Source organism: Rattus rattus, chromosome 12, assembly GCF_011064425.1.
Source record: "Rattus rattus isolate New Zealand chromosome 12, Rrattus_CSIRO_v1, whole genome shotgun sequence".
In the NCBI taxonomy this organism is placed as follows: Eukaryota; Metazoa; Chordata; class Mammalia; order Rodentia; family Muridae; genus Rattus; species Rattus rattus.
The window spans coordinates 1,570,047-1,583,903 of NC_046165.1; the positions used below are offsets into that span (position 1 = coordinate 1,570,047).

Genomic DNA, 13,857 nt, shown 5'->3' on the forward strand with positions numbered 1-13,857 from the left:
AGACTCTTATTCCATGTTTTTTTTTGTTTGAGTAGTGATTATTGATTCCTGGTTCTTGGAGTGGTTCAATAGAAATATACAGTCTACTTACTGAAGGAGCTGAAGAGATTTTTCAACCCCATAGGAAGAACAACAATATCAAACAACCAGACCCCCCAAAGCTCCCAGGAACTAAACCACTCCAGCAGAATATGTAGCAGAGGATTGCCTTATCTGGCATCAGTGGGAGGGGAGTCCTTGGTCCTGTGGAGGTTCCGATAACCCAGCATAGGGGAATGTTAAGGCTCTGAGGCAGGAGTGGATAGGTTGGTGGGGAGCACCCTCATAGAAAAGCAGGGGAGAGGAGGAGGAGATAAAATTGAAAAATGAAAATAAAAAAGGAATATATATATATATATATATATTCCAGTAAGAGCATGGTTTATTGACTCCTGATTATTTTCTCTGAGTGGCCCACTATAAATGTACAGTCTACTTAAGCATCCAGAAGGAACATGTTTTGGACATGTGTGTTGCAAAGGGACTCATGTTGCTTGGGTGGATCTAAAACTCACTGTAACTGAGGATCACTTTGAACTTCTAAGCCTCTGGTACAATGTCCCACCACGTTGAACTTACACATTTCTGGGCCTTTTTGCATGCTAAGAAAGAACTCCACCAACTGAACCACACAGCCTCAATACCATAAATCCTCTAACATTCTTATTTATTCTAATTTTGAAAATGTTTCGATCACTGTTGTCATAATGTCAGCAGTATGGTAGGGTCTGAAACACCATGAAATTTCAATAAGTATATGCTCAACATTTTACAGTTGAGGGAGGAAATTCAGTTGTCAAGGTGCTCCTGGCTATTAAACTATATGCAAATGAAACATTTTATATACAAAGGTTATAGCTATCATGTGTTACAGTCTACATATAGTGTGCATATATAAATACCAATGCTGATTTTAATTTAAAAGAAAAACAGTCTTTTAAGCCTTTAAAAGTCTTCCATTGTACATACACTTTTGGTTTCTAGCATTCCAATACAGTGCGCTACAGAAATGCACAGAGAGAGGACAGTGAAATAAAGATGATCCAGGAGAAGAAGGAGCAAGCAGAGATGAAAAGGTACCTGTGGGACTGTGTGCACCGGCTCTCACTTAGGAGTGGCTCTTTCCTTTGGCCTTTTTCTCATCCCATAAATGTCCCCTTGAAGGAAGGTGCAAGAAGAGGAGCTGCGAGAGAACCACCCATACTTTGACAAGCCTCTCTTCATCGTGGGGCGAGAACACAGGTTCAGAAACTTCTGCCGCGTGGTGGTTCGAGCACGCTTCAATGCGTAAGTACGGGCCGCTTAACCACACTCTGACCAGGTATTTGTCCTGAGTCCTGTGAACAGCAGGGAGTTTGTCACAGGAAGAAAAAAAGGACAGTGTAGTCTTAATGGGGTCACAAAAACAAACCATGGGCTAATTAATCATCCTGCTCCTCTTTTCTGCGCCTGACCAGGTGGAAAACAAAGGTTTCAAATGGGTAGCTCCCATTGATAAAGCATTTAACAGCTGCGTGTTAGTGCATGCTTGACAACTGTGGATGTCAGTGTTATTAAGTCTCATTTTTTTCTTTGAAAGCTTTAAACAGAAGGAAAACAAATGACAGGGAGAAGGAAATTGTTCAAAGCTTCTGTCAGACTTGCACTTTCTGATGAAAAGATTTATTCTAGAACAAAGTGGAAAGAAAATGTTATCTATTCTTTGTATTAGTAGTTGTTATGAGAAGAAAATTCACTAGCCACTGTCTCTACCTAACAAGTATGGAGGAAATGGATAAGGACCTCTGGCTAGGATGGTGCATTTGTGCAGAACCTAAGCCAAGTACAGTCAATCAGCTGATAAAAGGAATTTTGTCTAGTGTAACTTTAAGTGCCTATCACAGATATTAAGAGTCTTTGGAATGGGACTGGGGCAGATAGCTCCCTTGATGAAGTTTTAGTAGCCTGAGGTTGTGAACCTAAATTTAATCTTCAGCATCATGTAAAAAGCTAAGCCTTATGGTGTGAGTGCTTGTACCACCAACACTAGAGACAGGCAGCTAGCTCCCTGGGCCTCACTGGCCATCAGTCTTAGACTAATTGGTGAGCCTCAGGTCCAAGTGAAAGGTTCAGTATCAAACTACAAGGTGGATGGCTCCCAAAGAATGACACCTGAAGTCCAACTTAGGCTTCCACCTGCATAAGTGGATCCACACAAGTGCAACACACACACACACACACACACACACACACACACACACACAAAATCATGGGGAAAATATAAAACTTTCTACACTTTCCTTATGTGATTTTCTTTCCATGTACTCTCATTCAGGTACTTGAATGTTCTTTGTTAATAATTAATATCATATATTATCATTATCTGTTGAATACTCAAGAGTTTCTAAAAAAATCCATATGTTAGAATCATTTTTAAGGTTTATTTATTTTATGTATATAAATACACTGTTGCTCTTTTCAGACACAACAGAAGAGGGCATCAAATCCCATTACAGATAGTTGTGGTTATTGGGAATTGAACTCAGGACCACTGAAGAACAGTCAGTGCTCTTAACCTCTGAACCATCTCTCCAATCCCCATATGTTGGAATCCTAACATCTGGTGTCTCAAAAAAATGTGGTGATGTTTGAAGACAAGAAGTTTAAAGAGATAGCTAAATTAAAACAAGGTCCCCAAGTTGGTACTAATCTGGTATCTCACCTCTTTCTAAGAAGAGGAGTTTAGACACAAGCCCCCAAAACAGGAAGCCCCTGTGAAAACATGTAAAATAAGTACACTCTGCATTGCAAGTAGAGAGGTCTGGAGTGGATCCTGACCCCATGGGACTCAGGACACAATACTACTGACATCTCTGCCTTGGACCTCCAACCCCATAACCATGTCACAAAACAATCTTCCATGCTTACAGCATCTCGAAGTACAATTACAGCATCTTGATGAAACCAGTATGAACTGTCTATCCCAGCATCACAGGACTAAGGAGACCTTGAGACTGTGTGACACCATATATACCTTCCTGTGATGATAAATATTGGTGGTCAACTTGGTGGGAATTTAGAGTCACCATGGAAACAAACCTCTGGGCATATATATCAGATGGCTTCTAGTTGGTAAAACTGAAGTAGGAAGATGCATTCTGTGCATGGCATCATTTGCGGGATTAAGTCCCATGGAATAAAAAGGAAGAGGCAAACAGAGTATGTGCATTCATCACTCTCTGCTTCTTGACTGCAGGTGCAATGTGAGTCACCTCTGTGATGAACTATGCCTTTGAACTATGATCCAGAATGAGCCCTTCATTTCCTAAGTTGCTGTGGTCAGTTAGTCACTGCAGTGAGGAAGTAAATAATACATCTCCTCACCAACCAAGGAAGACATTTAAGTCTGTTGAGGTTGAAGGTTTTACCCAAGGACACCAGCTAGTATGTGACTGACTCCTTCCTGATCATTCAACTGTTCTCTGCTGTTCTAGAAAGTTTTCACTGTTTAAAATAGAGAACAATAATTGTAAAGCTTCCCTGAGACTCAACCAAACAAAGAAAGATGGTAGAAGTTGACCAATTCCTGTATTAGGGTTCCCTAGAGTCACAGACCATATGGAATGCCTCTCTATATTGAGAGAATTTTTTGTGATGATTAATAGTCTGTAGTCCAACTACCCCAAAAATGCTCAGCTGTGAATAGGAAGTCCAAGAATCTAGTAGTTGCTCAGATCCACAAAGCTAGTAGATAGAGTTCTACATCTGATAGCTGTTAGCAGAATACTGACTTCCAGGCAGTTAGGATGAGGGTCTTAAAGCCCACACCCACAGTGATACACCTACTCCATCAAGACCACACCTTCTAATAGTGCCACTCCCTAGGCCAAGCATATATAAACCAACACAATGGCCTAGTGGGGTTGTCATCTTGAATTACCCTGTTTCACTGCCTACATGTTAACATCTAATTACTAATTCTCCACTTCATTTGGTATGGTGTAATTCTCCTTTTGCAGGAAACACAACTGAATGGACTGATGAAGACCTTGTTGTAATTGGGAACATACATACAAAGACTGCTGGAGCCTCAGTGACAACCTCTCTCAGGATCTCTAAAATTAAGCCTTAGGAATCCACCTCTCATGAAATGCCATATTACTTCTTCCACAGGTTCACAATAAAATGGAGAGTGAAGAACTCTCTTCAATTTATGGAGTATCTAACTAAATAATTATAAGGAACATCCTTAAACTAGCAACATATGCATCTTAAATTGGTATTTTAAACAAAAGCCAAGACTTAACGTTGTGATAAGTCATGCCAGAGATCCTTGAATGGAGTCTCCAATACAAAACCGAGAATTGGAGAATTCTTTTTATTGTTCTTTTATCCAGTGTTCTCTGCCTTCCATAGTAGTGGGCAGTTCCATACCTTATAATAGTCATTTTACAGAAGTTGTGAAAAGGTCAGATGGAGAGATGCTTGTGACTACTAATATTCTTGTTGTGTTGGAGAATTTTATATACTGTTTTTTATTTTCTTACAGATCCAAAACAGACCCTGTCACGGGAGCTGTGAAAAATACAAAGTACCACCAACTTTAGTAAGCATGATAAATTCTGTCTTCCCTGCACATTTGAACTTCAAATACACTATTTTTTGCTTCATACAAATATAAAATTTTAGGTTGAGGAGTTGCTTCAGGGGGAAATGCAAACACAAGGGCCCGATTAAACCCAAGCCCCCACATTAAAAAGCCAAATATGGTCTCACGTGTTTATAGCTCTAGAATTGGAGGGATGATAAAGGTCCCTTGAGAGACTCAGGTTCAAGAAGACAAGGTGGAAGAATCTAAAGCCCACCTCAGACCTTTACATGTCTAGGCAGGAGTGCACAGACCTCATACACAAATGCATATACAAGCATACAACACAAGCCTATATTACACTCAGAGAATATATAGATGAAATATACCATTGAACACTTGTTTTTAGAAACACCAGTTTTGTTGATAGAGTCACCAAAGCCATCACCCTTGGTCCTTGTAGATCTAGGTGGAGCATCTTCATTTCTCAGTATGCTTGTTCTTTGGCAGTGATTTGCTGGGACTTGTCACCTACCTGGACTGGGTCATGATCACTGTAACCATCTGCTCTTGCATTTCTATGATGTTCGAATCCCCCTTCCGGAGAGTCATGCATGCACCCACTTTACAGGTACTGTGGAGAAATCTTAGCTCCCAGCTCAATAGTAAAATACTGACCTGATTTGGCTATTTTGTCACAACCAAAGTTCCATTTGCCTTTTTCAGATCGCTGAATATGTGTTTGTGATATTCATGAGCATTGAGCTTAATCTGAAGATTATGGCAGATGGCTTGTTTTTCACTCCAACTGCTGTCATCAGGGACTTCGGTGGCGTCATGGACATATTTATCTATCTTGTAAGATTTTATTCTTTCCTAAATATAAAAAATGTGATGGTTTTCTGCATCCCCTGGTACAAGAGTGAGATGTCTGAGTTTTAGTTGTCATAACTAAATTTTTTGATAAATTATACTGATCTATTACATGTAAATAAATGGTTTGCACATGAAAGTATTACAATACCTATGGATATAGTAAAATAATTCATAATTTTATATGTGAATGAGACGCTATTAATAAATCTAAAGAATCAAACTAGATTGCATCCTACAATTCTTATGGCAAAATTCTTATAATGCAAAATTGTATCAAGTAAGTCATGTTATTAATTATGGATCCCCTTGATCAATAATCAAGTTATTCTCAATTCTGGTTATCACTGATAGCCATTCGAGTGTTCTGTTCAATTAAATTAGGAAATTACAGGAAGGGACTCAGAAACTTCATAGATTCAATGTAGGAAAAAGGAGAATTACTTTGAGTGGCAGGTTGCATATTGATAACTGTCAATAAAATAGTAGTGCCCTTAATCAAGGAGTCATGGTCATGGTATAAGAGTGGGTCAAAGTTCAGAGAGTAGTGAGATAAATCTCAAGTTGGAATGTGTGGGGATACAAAGGCATGGAATGGGTACCTACTACCTGGTACACCAGAGGCCTCTTCAGACATAGAATATACTCATTGTTTGAGCTTAGCAGATGGTATATGCACTTATGAATGTCTGTTCCACATATAACTCATGGAACTTCTGCTGAATGGAAGGTCACATCCTGTGAGCTGTCAAGAAATGTATGTAGCAGTTGAGATAGTATAAATTCCAGAGATGATTTCTTCATCTAGGTGAGCTTGATATTTCTTTGTTGGATGCCTCAAAACGTGCCTGCTGAGTCAGGAGCTCAGCTCCTGATGGTTCTTCGGTGCCTAAGACCTCTTCGGATATTCAAACTGGTGCCACAAATGAGGAAAGTTGTTCGAGAACTTTTCAGTGGTTTCAAGGAAATATTTTTGGTATGTGGAACTGTTGCCTGCTTCTTATTTGAGACAATCTAGTCCTGTCTTGTCATTCACTGGGGGATAAATTGAGGCTTGCAAAGCAAGGGCAAGTCTACATATTTTGTTCAATGCCAGAGGATTAGAAAGGAGACAGGAAAAATTCATTCAGAAAATTCACTCACTCTAATTTACTTTATTCTAAAGAACACCTGTAGATCCAGATGCATGGCAAACCCAGAGAGTTAAGATACACTTTTTCATTCCATACTTGACCTCAATTTCTATTCTGGGATTTACGTTCTCTATATAAACATTAAAGATGAGATGACTCAATCCCATCTAATTCATGAATGAGATTGAGAATTAATGCTTTCGTTTTCTGTGCGACCTGATGAGCATGGAGAATAGAATTTGTCCATCTTAGAACTATTAACAAAACAACATTTAGAAACACAGCATATAGGTATACCTTACTTTCAACAGTCTCAATAAGTAGCATGTAGCACTGAAAATGTGGTTCAAGGAGAAACATGATCTTCAGATGGGCAAGTATCACATTATGATATGATGTGTTATGAACCAGACTGGAAATGAAACACAAAGTAAGAGGTTCATTGCATAGAGTCTATTTCAGAAAGTTCTTTGCCCCCCACCCCTAGAAGAGTTATCACAAAATTGTTTTGATTATGGATGATTCTTGCTTGTGTGTGAGAATAAGGAGTGACTAAGAGCTTATTGTCTAGAATGTTAGCTCAGCTGCAGTTTTAGCTGACATGAAAGCGTTGACATTTATGTTGTAATGTTGCCAGAAGTGCATAGTTGTTCTACTTTTGAAGATGTGTTTAAAAGGCCCTGTTGCCTTTGCACAAATCTGTGGCTTTTCACATGAATTTATGAGAAGGAAAAGACACTGTTACCACACCAGGCAGTTCACTTACACAATTCTTGACCACTGATAGGGTTTGGAAGAGGATCTCACTGTACCTTTCTCCCGAGGAGGCCTCTGAACAGCTTCACACTACTTACAACATCTGGTTAGATTATCCATCCAGTTCAGCTATGTGGTTGCTGCAGATTTAACCTTTTACCTCTTTTCTCTGCTGAGACAAAGTAGCCAGCAGAGGGAGCCCGAGACAATTAATAGATTAAATCATAGTGCATAGAATATTCCCCATTACAACTGTCCAAGCTCACAAGAAATCAAAGTCACTATCTCTCCAATTTATGCTCAGTAAGTAAAGAAGTGACTCCATTTGGGACAAATGAAGTATAATTGAATAATTTTAACATTTTCTTTCTTTCGTTCTTCAAAAAGTACTAGAAAATGCCTTATTTCATTCTCTTGGATGAAAGTTGTATACTTTTATTTTACATTTTTAAAACTTGTTGTTAATTTTATCCTTTTGCCATTTCAAGATGAATGAATGGCCCATGGCGGAGAAGTTAGAAGATATTATTGAAAAATCAAACAAACATGAATTTTAACAATAGGATCTAAGTACATTTTTTTTAAATCACTCTTTAAACCAGTACTTAACTTTCACCAAGAGATTTTCTTTTCCATCAATTTCTTTCAGGTCTCCATTCTGTTGCTGACACTAATGCTTGTTTTTGCAAGCTTTGGTGTTCAACTGTTTGCTGGAAAGCTAGCCAAGTGCAATGATCCCAACATTATCAGAAGGGTAAGATCTTCCTAATTGTCTATCCTTTGGAATGCACATATACCAGTAGCTACCAGGAGCCCCCTTACAAACTCTAAGAAATTCTCCCCCAAAGTTCCTTTTAGCTAAAAGCACACAGTATGTTTCTTCCTGGTAGAAGGTCTCTAAGATTCTAAATACAAACTCAGAAGCTCCTCCTTCCTGTCCTAGAACCAATCACCACACCACCACTGAAGATGGGCTTCCCCACCCAGGATTTTTAAGGTTTTTACAGTTAAGGGCCTCAGAATATTCTCTTTAATTGATCTCTCCCCTCTGATCATGTAAGACTTGCTAGCAAATGACACTAAACCTACCCAAGATACTTAACCCTGTATCTCTGAGAAACCCACACTCCTTTTATACCCTTTTCACTCTTGGCATCCTCTCCAACAGAAAATCAGTGTTATGTATTCATTAGTAACTATTGGAGGTTTCCCCTTTATGAGAGCATACAAGATTCCCAACAAAGATCTGACCTTACATAAGATCACTGCAGCACTGTGTCCTCTTTCTTCAGTCAGTGCCAATAAGTGGAGATTAGCTGCAATGATCTCCTATCCTGGACACATTATATAATGACATGCATGTATTACATTTTGGATAAACTACACAGATCTTCTCCATATGACTAAAGTTGAGTTCCTTCTATCTGGTAAATCTACCCTTCACTAGGTCTTCACCTAGGTGCCAGATAAGACTCTTTCATAAAGGACTTTAATAAAGTGCCCATATCATTTCAACCATATTCCTAAGGAAAGAGCACAGTCTTACCATTCATGAATATGAGAAAACGTAGTTTCATGAGATCTAATAGAAGATAAAGATACATTGTTACTCAGCTCTTAAAAACAATGACTTCACAAAACTCTTAGGTAAACAGATGGAACTATAAAAAATCAATCTTGAGTGAAGTAATCCAATCACATAAGAACACACACAGTATACACTCACTGATAAGTGGCTATTAGACCAAAAGCTCAGAATACCCAAGATACAATTCAGAGACCACATGAAGCTCAAGAAGAAGGAAGGCCAAAGTGTAGATATAGTCCTTCTTAGAAAGAGGAACAAAAATACTCACAGGAGGAAATATGGAGACAAAGTATGGAGCAGAGACTGAAGAAAAGGCAATCCAGAGACTGCCACACCTGAGGATCCATCCCATATACAGCCACCAAACCCAGACACTACTGCAGATGTCAAGAAGTACATGCTGACAGGAGCCCCGATATAGCTGTCTCCCAAGAGGCTCTGACAGAGCCTAACAAATACAGAGGCAGAAGCTCACAGCCAACCATTGAACTGAGAATGGGGTCCCCAATGGTGGAGTTAGAGAAAGGGTTGAAGGAGATGAAGGGGTTTGCAACCACATAAGAAGAAAAATAATATCAACCAACGAGGCCCTCAAGAGCTCCCAAGGACAAAACCACCATCTCAAGAGTACACAGGGATGGAGCTATGGCTCCAGCCACATAAGTAGCAGAGGATGGCCTTGTTGGGCATCAATGGGAGGAGAGGCCCTTGGTCTTGTCAAGGCTCTATTTCCCAGTGTAGGGGAATGTCAGAGTGTGCACGTGGGAGGGAATGGGTGTGGGGAGAGCACCCTCACTGAAGCAGGGGGAGATAGGTTATGGATGGGAAACTGGGAAGGGGGATAACATTTGAAATGGACATAAATAAAATATCCAATAAAGATGTAAAAAAAATAACCAAAGTCTTGCCCTGGCATAATATGTTATAAAGTATATTGATATAAGAAGAGGACTTAGATGTGTCAGGGAGATTGAGATATTCCTGAAACTTCCATGAACCTGTGAAGAGATTACAGGAAACCAAGGTCATAATCTACCATAACAGAAAATGAAGAAATGAATAAAGATCTGATACATTTGTCCACAGGCTTATGTAAGAATCAAGAGTTATTTTAGACTCACACTGAGCCCAAGACAGAAAGATAATAACAACATTTCAAGTTGAAGCTTCGTAGGATCCCTGGATGACTCACCATATTAATGATGGCCTGAGAGCATCATGATGTTCTATTATGGACTCACACCCAGCCCCAGTCCAAGCTGAGGTCTGATGACTCCTGGAGGGGTGGGGGTGGGATGGAGGGCACTCTGTGAAGGAGCAAACAGAAAAGATGCCTTTGTCATTTTGAAGGGAGCAGTGAGTTCTATGGGAGGCTGAAGCTTAAGGATACAATGTGCAGGGGCAACAACGTCCAGAGAGAGAGAGAGAGAGAGAGAGAGAGAGAGAGAGAGAGAGAGAGAGAGAGAGAGAGAGAGAGAGAGAAGAAGAAGGAGGAGGAGGAGGAGGAGGAGGAGGAGGAGGAGGAGGAGGAGGAGGAGGAGGAGGAGGAGGGAGGAGGAGGGAGGGAGGAGGGAGGGAGGAGGGAGGAGGATCTACACCAAGAGGAAAAGGCCTTCCCAAGCAGAGGAAGTAGAATGAAGAAGGATACCAAACCTGCCCAGTGGTCACTGTATGGAAGCAGGTCAAAACACAAACATGAGGCTTGAGATCAGGGCTGCCATATCTCAATCCCAGAGTAGTAGATGCAAGAGCTTGGTCTACTTGGTTCTTCCTTCTGTTTCCTCCTCTAGAACACTTCTCACAGAAAATAATATATTAGGAAGAAAAAACTGGCTTTCTTATGCAAAGTGTCTATACCTGTCTCAGGTAGTAGACTTCCTTTCCTTTCCGCATTGATGAAATTAAAAAATAAGTTTGGAAGAGAAATCAAGCACTTCTCAGTACTCAGAGAGTACACAGTGCTGTTACTCAGACTGGTTTTGTTACCCATATAGTAGGAATGAGTAAAACAAGTACAGAGTGATTAAAAAATTCATGGAAGATATAGCGTAAGAGATGCAAAATGCACACACACACACACACACACACACACACACACACACACACACACACACACACGTGCACATGTACATGCCTATTCACCCTAGGGAACTAATGACAGACCATAGTTATGATTGCACCAGTGTCCATCTTGGCGAATCAGTGAGGTTTTATCAGGGTCACTAACAGGAGTATGGGTGAGGAGTTACTTACAAGGAACAGAAATTACTAAAAAGCAGTTATATCACCATAAAGCCCACCTCAACAAAACCTCTAGAAAACCACAACTCTGGAGCTCTCAGCACAGCTTCAGGCAGCTCAATAGTGTGAGAAATTTCAGCTAAATCTTACTCTGCAGCTGAGATACTCAGTCTCCTCCCGTCACAGCTTACTCCTTTGAGTGCTGCAGGGGAGGGTCCTTGGACAGCATTCCAAGTTTGTGTTCTTCTTTTGTTTATCTCTTGAGCCTAATGGGACTCCTTCTCCCCCCTCTTCAAGTTAGTGGAGAAATCTGCCATGCAACAGGCCACCCATGTACTATGTAGGAAAACTGATCCACCTCAAGGCATCCCGAATCCACATGCTGTGCTTTTAGCTAGGCTACCAGGATGCCTTGTATGATGAAAGGTGGGCTCAGAAAGACAAAACTGGAAGGGGCAGTAAGGCCAAATGCATTGTGGGGCCTTTATATAGTATACTACAATACAGCCCTTAAAAATAATGATGTAGATGAATAGATAAGACTATGAAAAGATAACTTCTGTATATTTTTAGCTGAAAAGAATGAAAAGATAAAAAAAACTGTATGACCCCATGTATGCATAGGAAAAAGACTAGAATATACAGCAGAAACTCAACTGTGTGTTTCTCTGGGGAATTACAGGTAAATTTTCCTTCCCATTACTTTTCATATTTTTGTTACTTGGGTCAAAAGTAGCACTTTTTATTTCAAAGGATTTCGCTGATTATCTAGAAAGAAGTAATCTTGTCATTAACTAAACTGAGATAAGAATAAGGTGTGAGGGGCTGGGGAAACAGCTTGGTTAGTAAAGTGCTTGCCACGTGAAATGAGTACCTGGGTTCAAACCCTAATTCCCATTTAGAAGCTAGGCACAGGAATCCTGCACTGATAATCCCAGAGGAGGGGAGACAGAGATAGAAAAGACTTAGAGCTTTCTGGCCAGACAGAGGAGCCTACTTGCTTATTTCCATGTTCTGTTACAGACCATATCTCAAAAAAATAAGAAGAAAAATTATTGAGGACACCAGATGTCACCCTCTGGTCTCTACATACAGACAAATATGGACACACACAAACAAAAGAGACGTGGTCCATGAGGAAGAAGGAAAACTAAGACAATTTCTAGGTTATTATATAGAAAGGAATAGAATGCTAGAATGCTAACCCATGAACAGAAATGGAGAACCACGAAAAGGTGTATTTTATAGTTGAACAATGATCAAAAATTTTACTAAACTCAGGTTGGGGCTCAAAAAATAACCCTAGTCAAAAAATAATCAAAGGGAAAATAGAAAATGAATCAAAACACACACACACACGCGCGCGCGCACACACACACACACACACACACACACACACACACACACATTTTTCCCTTTATAAACTTTTAACAGCTTCTTTATTGAGACATAGTTCAAATGCTGCATAATTCACCCTATTACAGTGTGCTACTGAATAGCTTTTAACATGTTCGGAGCTCTATACCAGAGAGTGTGGTCACTTGGTAGCATTATAAAAAGACTCCTTGTCCATGCTAACTGCCTGCTCATCCCTTCACCCCCAGCTCCACCTCCAGTCTCACTGGCTACTATTTACTCAATAGTATCCTGTTCTAGACCTTCATGTGGAAGAAATCATGTAATATACTGTCTTCTGTGACTGTCTTTTTAAACCTAGCATATCTGTGTTTACAGTGGTCATCTTTGTATATAATATATTGGTACTTCATCCCTTGCTATGGATAGTCTACTGTGCAAATGAATGCACCATAATTTGCTTTTATATATCCAATGATGGGCATTTTCACATTTTCACTTCTAGCTTCTGGCTATGTGAACATCACCAGTATAGACATCCATGTAGCAGATTTTCTTTTCTTTCTATAAACATATTTTCTGGGTCATTTGGTATAGTTTGTCTCCTATGGCCATAACGAAACACTTGACGCTGAGCTTTTTTTTAAGAGGAAGGGTTTACTTAACAACAGATATAGGACCTACGAGTCCCCTAAGCTACATTTGTTTAACCTTCCGTCAGGGCCCTCTTGACCAAATATATGATAGCAGATGACATAGTGAGCGTGTGAGTAAGAGAGACATCAGAGAGTGAGACAGAAACCAGAGACTGGGAAAGTGCTGTGCTTGTTTATGATGATGTGTTGTTTGTGCTGTTAGAACTAGATGTCAGGAATTAGCTAGCATGTACATTTGTGAAAACAGCATCCCCTCATTGATCTAACTACCTAATACCGGCTCTTTAGGATCCTCTTTTTTTTCCTCACTGTACACTGGGAACTACCAAAACCATGTCCAAAGCATAGCATGCACAGGTCTGTTCAGTCACTGAAGGGAAAGGCCAGATCATTCCCAACAGAAGCTGAAGTACACTGATTATTCCTACCCTTCAGTGTGTATGTTTCAAGAGTGACGGTCACTTTTCTCTACAGTCTTATTGGCACTTGCTTTTCTAACTTTCACTGTAGAGTTCTAAGTGAGTATGAATGAATACTTCACAGTGGGTTTGAGATGAGATGAGCTTATGTTAATGAGCATCTTTCTTGGTCACTTCTCTGACTTCTTTGCACATTGTCAGCATCAGCTTTCACCCCCTCAAAGCCTCC

General features: G+C 40.0%; 1 protein-coding gene across 1 annotated transcript in view; it reads left to right on the forward strand.

Annotated features, from left to right (window-relative positions):
• Nalcn (sodium leak channel, non-selective) overlaps positions 1 to 13,857 on the forward strand; it is a 317,042-nt gene that overhangs the window by 272,744 nt on the left and 30,441 nt on the right. Inside the window, exons 21-27 of the mRNA XM_032917213.1 lie at positions 1,024 to 1,115; positions 1,204 to 1,326; positions 4,568 to 4,624; positions 5,117 to 5,237; positions 5,333 to 5,464; positions 6,288 to 6,455; positions 8,018 to 8,122. Coding sequence (XP_032773104.1) covers positions 1,024 to 1,115; positions 1,204 to 1,326; positions 4,568 to 4,624; positions 5,117 to 5,237; positions 5,333 to 5,464; positions 6,288 to 6,455; positions 8,018 to 8,122 — 798 coding nt within the window. The remainder of the gene's footprint in view (positions 1 to 1,023; positions 1,116 to 1,203; positions 1,327 to 4,567; positions 4,625 to 5,116; positions 5,238 to 5,332; positions 5,465 to 6,287; positions 6,456 to 8,017; positions 8,123 to 13,857) is intronic.